This window comes from Pan paniscus, chromosome X, assembly GCF_029289425.2.
Source record: "Pan paniscus chromosome X, NHGRI_mPanPan1-v2.0_pri, whole genome shotgun sequence".
NCBI lineage: Eukaryota > Metazoa > Chordata > Mammalia > Primates > Hominidae > Pan > Pan paniscus.
In genome coordinates this window covers 107,456,616-107,467,569 of record NC_073272.2, presented here as the reverse complement: position 1 = coordinate 107,467,569, position 10,954 = coordinate 107,456,616, and the positions used below count along the sequence as shown (strand labels likewise).

The following is a 10,954-nucleotide window of genomic DNA, read 5'->3' as shown; positions in this document are numbered from 1 at the left end:
AACTGGAAGCATTCCCTTTGAAACCTGGCACAAGACAGGGATGCCTTCTCTCACCACTCCTATTCAACATAGTGTTGGAAGTTCTGGCCAGGGCAATCAGGCAGGAGAAAGAAATAAAGGGTATTCAATTAGGAAAAGAGGAAGTCAAATTGTCCCTGTTGGCAGATGACATGACTGTATATTTAGAAAACCCCATCGTCTCAGCCCAAAATCTCCTTAAGCTGATAAGCAACTTCAGCAAAGTCTCAGGATATAAAATCAATGTGCAAAAATCACAAGCATTCTTATACACCAATAACAGACAAACAGAGAGTCAAATCATGAGTGAACTCCCATTCACTATTGCTTCAACGAGAATAAAATACCTAGGAATCCAACTTACAAGGGATGTGAAGGACCTCTTCAAGGAGAACTACAAACCACTGCGCAATGAAATAAAAGAGGATACAAACCAATGGAAGAACATTCCATCTTCATGGGTAGGAGGAATCAATATCGTGAAAATGGTCATACTGCCCAAGGTAATTTATACATTCAATGCCATCCCCATCAAGCTATCATGACTTTCTTCACAGAATTGGAAAAAACTACTTTAAAGTTCATATGGAACCAAAAAAGAGCCCACATTGCCAAGACAGTCCTAAGCAAAAAGAACAAAGCTGGAGGCATCATGCTACCTGACTTCAAACTATATTACAAGGCTACAGTAACCAAAACAACATGGTACTGGTACCAAAACAGAGATATAGACCAATGGAATAGAACAGAGCCCTCAGAAATAATACCACACATCTACAACCATCTGATCTTTGACAAAGCTGAGAAAAACAAGCAATGGGGAAAGGATTCCATATTTAATAAATGGTGCTGGGAAAACTGGCTAGCCATATGTAGAAAGCTGAAACTGGATCCCTTCCTTACACCTTATACAAAAATTAATTCAAGATGGATTAAAGACTTAAATGTTAGATCTAAAACCATAAAAACCCTAGAAGAAAACCTAGGCAATACCATTCAGGACATGGGCATGGGCAAGGACTTCATGTCTAAAACACCAAAAGCAATGGCAACAAAAGCCAAAATTGACAAATGGGATCTAATTAAACTAAAGAGCTTCTGCACAGCAAAAGAAACTACCATCAGAGTGAACAGGCAACCTATAGAATGGGAGAAAATTTTTGCAATCTACTCATCTGACAAAGGGCTAATATCCAGAATCTACAATGAACTCAAACAAACTTACAAGAAAAAAACAAACAGCCCCATCAAAAAGTGGGCGAAGGACATGCAAAGACACTTCTCCAAAGAAGACATTTATGCAGCCAAAAGACACATGAAAAAATGCTCATCATCACTGGCCATCAGAGAAATGCGAATCAAAACCACAATGAGATACCATCTCAACCAGTTAGAATGGCGATCATTAAAAAGTCAGGAAACAACAGGTGCTGGAGGGGATGTGGAGAAATAGGAACACTTTTACACTGTTGGTGGGACTGTAAGCTAGTTCAACCATTGTGGAAGTCAGTGTGGCGATTCCTCCGGGATCTAGACCTAGAATTATCATTTGACCCAGCCATCCCATTACTGGGTATATAGCCAAAGGATTATAAAACATGCTGCTATAAAGACACATGCACACGTATGTTTATTGCGGCACTATTCACAATAGCAAAGACTTGGAACCAACCCAAATGTCCAACAATGATAGACTGGATTAAGAAAATGTGGCACATATACACCATGGAATACTATGCAGCCATAAAAAATGATGAGTTCATGTCCTTTGTAGGGACATGGATGAAGCTGGAAACCATCATTGTCAGCAAACTATCGCAAGGACAAAAAACCAAACACCGCATGTTCTCACTCATAGGTGGGAATTGAACAATGAGAACACATGGACACAGGAAGGGAAACATCACACACTGGGGCCTGTTGTGGGGTGGGGGGAGGGGGGAGGGATAGCATTAGGAGATATACCTAATGCTAAATGACGAGTTAATGGGTGCAGCACACCAACATGGCACATGTATACATATGTAACAAACCTGCGCGTTGTGCACATGTACCCTAAAACTTAAAGTATAATAAAAAAGAGAGAATAAATCCTTGTGCATTAAAAAAAGAGAGAGACAGCTCATATGGAGATGCATTTATATCTCCCCAATTTAGAAATTTTAAATAGAGGTACTTTGCATAAAATGAGTTTTCAATGTGGATTTCATAACACTTGAATGCTAAAGAGCTTTTGCTTTAAAAAAAATCCCACATACGTATTGTGATGATTAATTTTATATGTCAATTTGGCTAGGCCATGGTACCCAGATATTTTGTCAAGTATTATTCTAGATGTTTCTGTGAAACTACTTTTTAGGTGAAATTAACATTTTAATCAGTACATTTTGAGTAAAGTAGATTATCATCCATAGTATGGTTTGGCTTCATCCAGTCACTTGAAAGCCTTAATAGAAAAAGACTGACTTCCTCAGAAAAGGGAGTTCTACCACCAGACAACCTTCAGGCTCAAAGCACAACATTGACTCTTTCCCAATTCTCTAGCCTGCCGGCCTACCATTCAGGTTTTGGACTTGCCAGCCTCCATAACTGCATAAGCCAATTTTTAAAAATAAATCTGTTTCTGGCTCTGGCTCTCTCTCTCTCTACACACACACACACACACACACACACACACGCAATTAGTTCTGTTTCTCTGGAGAACCTTGACTAACATGTATAACACTTTTTTTTAATTAATGTGATTATGGTGGACTTGAAGTCAGACACATTTGAGTTTTGAATTGGGCCTTTGCCATATTTTTTTACCCTAACTATATTGGACCTCTTCCATTTCCTCATCTGCGAAAATATGAGTAATAATCTGGATCTCTCACAGCTGTTGTGCAGATTAAAAGAATTTGTGCATACTCAGCACAATGCTTAGTACTCAATAATTGCTAAGCATGAGTTATTGTTATTGATAATGTTTCCACTTAAAATGAAAATTGTCTTCCTAAACTTGTTACACAGAAGCAACTTTAGGGACTGCCACATTTATTCCTCCTCTTCATGACTCCTTGAAATGTGTTTTGATCCTAAGACATCCGTCTTGAGTTGCATATTTTTCAAATATTCCTGCAGAATGAAAACTAACAGTTACAACTTACTTGAGCTTCTGTAATTTGCAATTTGGATCTTTTAAGCCTCCATAGAGCAATTTCAAAGCTGAAGCTTCCAGTTTTGTCTCACTAAATTCCAGTTCAGTGAGCCACTGACTGGTGCTAAGAACAGCTGCTAGAGCCCCACAAGAAGCAGAAGAGATAAGGCACCGGTACAACCTTTAGAGAACAGAAGAATGACCTCATTACCACATTCATGCTCTCCCCCAACAGAAATAGAAATTGACCCCCAAAATAAGAATATCAAATAACAAATTATCCTGCTACAATTACCTCAATGTCTGTAATACACAGTTGGGCTGTTTTAATCCTTCACACAGAAGCTTCATTCCTGAATCTTCGAGGGTATTTTTTACAAATTCTAAATCTGTCAGATGCTGGTTAGTTTCAAATACTGAGGAGAGGTCCCTACCACAAGAAGCTGTGAGGTGACAGAAAATCAGTCTGTGTGGAGAAAAAATACATTTCAGAAACAAACAAACAAAAATAAGAGATATCTTTAGAGGTACTTGTTAGCACCTTGCTGATGTAATAAATTATTTCAATTCATTCAATAATTAATATATTGGGTGCTTACCCCTGTGCTAGATGCTGAAAACACAAAGATAATTAAGACACAGACTAAACCCTCAAGGAATCCCCAGTTGATGGAGAAAAATGACGAGAAAATCACAGATTACAATACAGTGTGAAAAGTACTGCCAGACATATGCACAAGTTGTTATGGGGACACAAAAAGGTTGCACAATTCAGCCTAGCTTGAGGTGGGGTCTGGAGAATCAGGAAATACAAGAGGAAGAAATGTTTGAGCACTGTCATGAAAAGGGAATAGAAACTGTATAGGAGTTAGGTGAATGAAAAGAATGGGAGTGGAGAGAGCAGGAGGGGATGAGGAGAAATCCGTGCATGCACAGAGGAGCCTGTGCAAGGGCCACAGAGGAAGAGAGAAGATGCTTCGTTTGAAAAACTAAAAATTACTTGCTATGGCCTATCTAAAAGACTATATAACTATTAAGAGGGATTATCACCCAGGTTGAAGGAAGGGTAGGATTATAGAAGTACTTTCCAAGCACTTAAAAATTATTTACAACGACCAGCTGTTACTGGGAGAAACATTTTTTTTCAATTTTGAAAAACATAACACGTTTATTATAAACAATTTTACAATAGAGAAAAATGTCAAGAATATTTTTTAAAGTACTGTATTCCTATTACCCAAAGATAACCACTGTTAAAGTGTTAGTATATAACTTTCCAGATTTGTGATGTATGCATACATATAGTTAGTTATATGCTCTTTATAACAAGCGAAATTAGAGAAAAATGTATTTTAAAGTTAAAAACTTTTTTTCTAACCTCCAGTCCAACCCCACTTCCCAGAGATAATTAATGTTGACTCTGCTATATATCCTCTCTCATTCTGTTCTCCAAGATTATAGAAACATACAAACATATGCAAACACACACATACACACAAATACGGGATCATAGAAAACATTACTCTTACAACTTTACATGCCCTTTTGTCATTGGCCATCATCACAGATCCATAGGTGGAAACAGATTCAGTTACAGTACAATGTCATGTAATACGTAGCAATGCTGGACTCAACCTGAGATTTGTCTGATTTATCTTGTGGGTCTCAGAAAGTCATTCAAGGTTTTTTTGTTTTTGTGTTTGTTTGTTTGCGACGGAGTCTCACTCTGTCACCCAGGCTACAGTGCAGTGGTGTGATCTCGGCTCACTGCAACCTCCGCCTCGTGGGTTTAAGCGATTCTCCTGCCTCAGCCTCCCGAGTAGCTGGGACTACATGCGCGTGCCACCACATCTGGCTAATTTTTTGTAATTTTAGTAGAGACGGGGTTTCACCCAGTTAGCCAGGATGGTCTCGATCTTCTGACCTCGTGATCCGCCCATCTCGGTCTCCCAAAGTACTGGGATTACAGGCATGAGCCACTGCGCCCGGCCGAAGGTTTTAAGAGACATATTCATATCCCTCTGATGGAAGATCTCTGATATTTCATGTTTTGGTAAAAAGGTGTATTTATGCTACTCCTAACTCTCTCCCACAGTTGCTTCAAGATTCAAGGCGTTTCAGTAGGGGAGGAGTGGGAGAAGGGGTGATGGGAGGAGTGTGGGGAAAGAGGAGCTAAGGGAGGAAAGGCAGGCCAGGATTTGTTAGGGTGTCTGGGATGTTTAGTCCTGAGCAAATAGGGGATAAGCTCCGCTCCTGGCTCCACCCTCTTCCTCCAAGGGCAACTGAGGGGTTGGGGCTGTTTCCTGCTCTAGAATATTCCCGTTGGGGGCGAAACTCCCCTGGCATGGCACAAACCATTATGATGGGGACGGATAAGTCTTCAACTTGTTCACAAATACTTTTTTTGGTCCTAAGTCCTTCCGGACCATTCCTGTTTCTTTCAGCCTTCAAGGTCTCCCGACCATGTGGCAGGTTCCCTTATGTCCCAGTGGAATGGCAGAGGCCTTCCTCACTCACTCCCTTTCACCCCTACAGTCTCTGGAAATTGGAACAGTCCCAGAGTAAAATCCTCATGGGTTGGCCCTGAGGCTTCTTTTCCCGCAGAGCCCTAGGAGGGAAAGAGACCACCCTCTCTTCAGGCGTGTTAAGCAGCGGGGTTGGCCTGTACTTCCTCTGGCCCTGGCTGAAGAGGTGAGGCCTGGTGGGAGATGTCCTAGGGTAGGACAAGCCGGTCAGAGGGTCGTTAGGAGGGTCTTGTCAGAGGGGGGAGGGCGGAGAAGACAGATGAGGGGAGGGGCTAAGGAGGAGGAAAGAAACCTATTGGCTGCTCCATCCACACAGGGCTAGTGAAACCGTTAAGCCCATGGCCTTGAGACCTGAGGACCCCAGTAGTGGGTTCCGGCACGGAAACGTGGTGGCCTTCATCAACCAGAAAATGGCCAGGCACACGAAAGGCCCCGAGTTCTACTTCGAGAATATATCCTTATCCTGGGAGGAGGTGGAAGACAAGCTCAGGGCCATCCTGGAGGACAGCGAGGTGCCCAGCGAGGTCAAAGAGGCCTGCACCTGGGGCAGCCTGGCCTTGGGTGTGCGCTTTGCCCACAGGCAGGGGCAGTTACAAAACCGCAGGGTGCAGTGGCTGCAAGGCTTTGCCAAACTGCACAGATCAGCTGCGCTGGTCTTGGCCTCAAACCTGACGGAACTCAAGGAACAGCAGGAGATGGAATGCAATGAGGCGACCTTCCAGTTGCAGCTAACCGAGACCAGCCTTGCGGAGGTGCAGAGAGAGCGGGACATGCTGAGATGGAAGCTCTTCCATGCCGTAAGATCCCCCGAATGGTCCCTGTCCAATGCCCCTGCCCTGCCCCAACCTGTCCGGACCCCCTGCCCTGTCCCCAGAATGTGTTTCAGCTCTGCCTACTTCTCTCCAGGAGCTGGCACCTCCCCAGGGACAGGGCCAGGCTACAGTGTTTCCAGGCCTGGCCACTGCCGGAGGGGATTGGACAGAAGGAGCAGGTGAGCAGGAAAAGGAGGCGGTGGCTGCTGCTGGTGCTGCTGGAGGAAAAGGAGAGGAGAGGTATGCAGAGGCAGGGCCTGCCCCCGCAGAGGTCTTGCAGGGGCTGGGAGGAGGCTTCAGGCAGCCCCTCGGAGCTATTGTAGCAGGCAAATTACACCTTTGCGGGGCAGAGGGAGAAAGATCTCAGGTCAGTACAAACAGCCATGTCTGTCTTCTCTGGGCTTGGGTCCACAGTCTCACTGGAGCCTCTTCCTGTCCAGCTCCCTACCTCATTCACATACTCATACCCATGCCCTTTGTCCGCCTTCTCAGCCATACCCAATATACCCCCTTCACCAGCAAAGGTCACAGCACGGGTTCCAACTCAGATGCCTTTCAACTGGGGGGCCTCTGATGCTAGCCTGTGGTCAGATGTGGAGGCCCAGGGAATAGACCCTCAAGAGTCCCCAACAGACAGGAGAGACTCCGAACTCCATCAGCAGAGAAGACCTCCAGTATATCGCAGGCCAGGGAACTGGGACTGCCCGTGGTGTAAAGCTGTGAATTTTTCATGGAGGGAAAATTGCTTCCTCTGTGGGAGGTGAATCTGGCTGCAAAAGCCTCAGTAAATTCAGAAATGTAAAATAGAACAGAAATATATCTCAATGGGAAATCAACCTTCAGGGGGAGAGGGGAGAGGTGGGAGGGGGATTGGGTGGAGTGGGGGAAAGGGGATGAGTGGGAAGATTGGACAGTGGGGGGGCGGGGAGGCGGGGTTGTGGGTGGGAGGATGTAGATGACAGGCAGGGAGAGACATGTTTTAATGACTCCATTTGTATTTCAGAGTATTAGTAGTCAACACTCCAGAACTACTGCAGTTTTTATTTGTGTGTGTGTCTCTAGCTCCCTATCTTAAGTATCTGTCGGACCTGGGCAGTATGTAACACCTACACTCTCTCCCTTCATGTAGGCTTTAGATAATTGGAGCAGGAGTGGATATTTGACCAATCCTGAGCCAAATTAATTTTTACGTTAGAAAATCTGAACAGACAGGCAGATTCCACAGTCAGAATAGTGTTGGGCAATGAAGCAGTGGGTCACTTGGAGTTGGGGCCAGGGTCACAGCCATGGACACCAAGGCCATAGCTGAGGCCTGGCCCTGGCTGTGGGGGAACAGAACTGGATGCTTTACAGAGTCAAGTGTCTTTTAGAGGACGCCAGTATGAGGTTTCAGGGAGCAGACAGGCATAGAGGAGTTCATCCTGTGACTACAGAGAGATGGAGAGGGTAGTGATGGCCCAATCACTTTTCACTTCCTGTAGTTGTGCTACAGGAAAATCTACTTTACACAGATCCCCTTTACTTTAAACTAATTTGAGTGAGTTTCTGTTCTGAGCAACCAGATTATTTCCCAGTCAGAAGTTTGTACCAGAAGAGCAATTTTGAACAAAAGACCATTAAAGAAAATGGTGGGACTGGCTGGGGAGTTGCATCAGGGTGTGGTGAGCAGTGGAGATTCCTGAATCCCAAGAGTTTCCATGAATGAACTGGATAGAAGTTCATTCATGCTCTGAGTGAGTTATATCACAAGAAACAATCAAAACAGGCCCAGGATGAACCCCAGGTTCATCCTGACTCAAATCAACAGCAGAGATTTGCCACCCCTAAGGGAATCCCTTAGGCCTACCTACAGAAGACACCAGCACCATGCAGGTGCAGACTGCTATGACTGTATGGCCCCATGACAGGAGAATCCTTTCCAGTCCCCAGTGAGTAGAACCAGGGACAGTCAGATCTGAAAAGAGAACTGCCACTGCCAAGGAGGTGAGTCAGCAACTGATAGTGCTCAGAGGGTTTGCTGGTCTAGACTATGAGCCAAAGCATGGTGCCATCTTGAGAGATTCTCTCCCCCAACCCACCACGATAAATGTGGGAGGGAAATCTGGCTACAAAGCTCTCAGTGAATTCAGAAATGTAGAACAGAACAGAAACATATCCCAATGGGAAATCAACTTCCAGGGGGAAGGGGTGAGGTGGAGGAGGATAGGAGTGGGTACGGTAAGGGGGTAGGTGACAGGTTAGTCTGCTTCTCTCCCTCTGATGATTGTAAGTTTTGTTGACGGGGGCTACATGTATGTTTTAGCGCACAGGTGGAAGGATGAGAAGGGGCTACACCTGGACCAGACTGAGACACAACTGAAGGAGCCCTGGATATTGCCCAGGATCTGTGGACCTAGAGACTAAGAAGCTGTCATGGCCCTGGGGCATCTCTGCTGCAGCTAAACTTGATTTTTAGGTTTTCTCCTGTTGGGGATGAACAATAATCAGGATTGAGGGCCAGGTTCCTGGCCTGCAGTTTCAGAAATGTCTTTGGGTTTCTTTCTATATCTCTAGGGCAGGGTTTCTTAGTCTCAGTACTCTTGACATTTGGAGCTGGATAATTCTTTGTTGCAGGGGGCTGTCCAGTACATTGTAGGATGTTTAGCAGAATTCCTAGCCTCTACCCCTAGTTGCCAGAGCATCCACCCCCTCAGAGTCCCAGTTGTAACAACCAAAAATGCCTCCAGATACTCCCACATGTCCACTAGAGGGCAAAATTGTCCCTGGTTGGAAAATGAGGTACTTAGGAGCAGTCAGAACGGCAAGAATTAGGAGAAAAAGGTCAATGAAGCTGAGGGGCCCTCTCAGATAGGAGCTGAAAAGTATCCACTGGGTCTGGCATTTACTTTGGATCTTCCAGCAGATCTAGGGGAGTGGCAAGGGCAGAAGCCAAACTGCGGAAGTGAGGAGTGAGTGAGGATGATGTGGAGTCAGTGAGGGAGGTTCTTCCTCAAGGATTCTTGGTTGTGAAGGGAAGGATTGAAGTGAGAGAGAGGATTTTTTTTCTTTAATTTTCTTTTTTTTCCTGAGACGGAGTCTTGCTCTGCTGCCCATGCTGGAGTGCAGTGGTGCAATCTTGGCTCACTCCAACCTCTGCCTCCCGGGTTCAAGTGATTCTCCTGCCTCAGCTTCCTGAGTAGCTGGGACTACAGGCATGTGCCACCACGCCCGGCTAATTTTTGTAATTTTAGTAGAAACCATGTTAGCCAGGCTGGTCTCAAACTCCTGACCTCAGGCAATCCACCTGCCTCAGCCTCCCAAGTGCTGAGATTACAGGCATGAGCCACCGTGCCCAGCCGGTTCTTTTGAATATGGGAGAAATCTGAGCCATGGAGAAGGAGATAGCTGAAGAAAGCTTGAAAATGCAAAACACTTGTGAAAGAATGTGGTAGATTTTGCATACTGTATTGGAGGCATGGCCCCTGTATTGTTAAATGAAGAAAAAATCATATGACAAGGTTGCTTTTGTTTTTGTAAAACAAAACCCCCCAAAGTTCTGTGAGTGTGTATATGAATGTTACAAATTTATGTATTTATGTTTGTCTTACGTTACAGTTTTATGTTTGTGTAAGCATAGAAAATGATCTGGAAATATATTTAGCAAACAAGGTACCTGGGGTGGGGGTGGGCTCAGGGTCAGGGGATAGGAGGCAGCAGGGTATGGGGATATAGGGTGGGATGGGGTATGGGACAGCTGGGTGGAGGGCTTTTCTTTCTTTATATACTTCTGTGTTATGAAAGTAAAATAATTATTCACAAAAATACAAAAATAATGAAGTGAATTTACTGGCTTGGGTGGCTTGCAAGGGCTGCCTTTTCCTCTGGAACAGGAGGAAAGAAGAAGAGCAGACATTGATCTATAAGGCAAAGGGGTGTGAAAACAAGGGGGCACCTGCTTGTGTGTTTGTGTTGTGGACAAAGTGCTTGGAAGTAAGTGAAGATGGAAGGGCAGGGCAGGGGTGGGATCCTCTTTGGGTACTTTGGGGAATAACTACGGGGTAAAGGTGGGGAATGGAAGGAGAGAAAAGGATCGTCAAGCTGCATGGAGTAGGATAAGACCCAACTGAAAGAAAACTAAGGGGGAGAGCAGTGGCAGTCTGGGAGGAAAAGAAAGTTGGGGTGGCAGATCCAAGTGGGGCAGCACACCCAAATTTCTCTCTCAGGTGTTACAACCGTCCACTTACTCATTACAGCAAAACAGTACATACAAAAGGGGAAAAGGCAGGACGTGCGGGCAGAGTTCTGGGCCTGACTCCTTCCTGCCCCTTCTAGGCCTGTAGCATATCTCTTCATTTGTTGCTCCACTGTGGAGAAGCTGAAAACTAGCTATATTTTATTTTTCAGGTCAATCAGCTGGGAGTGCAATTTCTAGAAACCTAATCTTTACCTGCAAATACCTAAGAGTTTAAAGCAAAGTTCGA

General features: G+C 44.8%; 1 protein-coding gene and 1 long non-coding RNA gene across 4 annotated transcripts in view; one reads left to right on the top strand and one right to left on the bottom strand.

Moving 5' to 3' along the window:
- Positions 1–974: 974 nt before the first annotated feature.
- The window catches only part of LOC134729792 (uncharacterized), a 52,050-nt gene continuing 42,070 nt past the window's right edge, over positions 975–10,954 (bottom strand). Inside the window, exons 8-9 of the long non-coding RNA XR_010111222.1 lie at positions 3,453–3,623; positions 975–3,338 (exon numbers count right to left, since the gene is read on the bottom strand). This is a non-coding gene — a long non-coding RNA (uncharacterized LOC134729792). The remainder of the gene's footprint in view (positions 3,339–3,452; positions 3,624–10,954) is intronic.
- Positions 4,120–10,949, top strand: TEX13B (testis expressed 13B). Of its 3 annotated transcripts, XM_055106892.1 has the most exons (4): positions 4,120–5,848; positions 5,999–6,479; positions 6,589–6,734; positions 8,797–10,949. In XM_055106892.1, exons 2-4 carry the CDS (start codon positions 6,021–6,023, stop codon positions 8,813–8,815), a joined length of 624 nt encoding a protein of 207 aa, XP_054962867.1. In that variant the 5' UTR covers positions 4,120–5,848; positions 5,999–6,020; the 3' UTR covers positions 8,816–10,949. The 3 variants fall into 3 exon arrangements, with proteins under 3 accessions (XP_054962867.1, XP_057157189.1, XP_014199003.1); XM_057301206.1 differs by lacking the exon at positions 8,797–10,949 and having other exon boundaries at positions 6,589–7,393; XM_014343517.3 differs by lacking the exon at positions 8,797–10,949 and having other exon boundaries at positions 4,120–6,479; positions 6,589–7,393.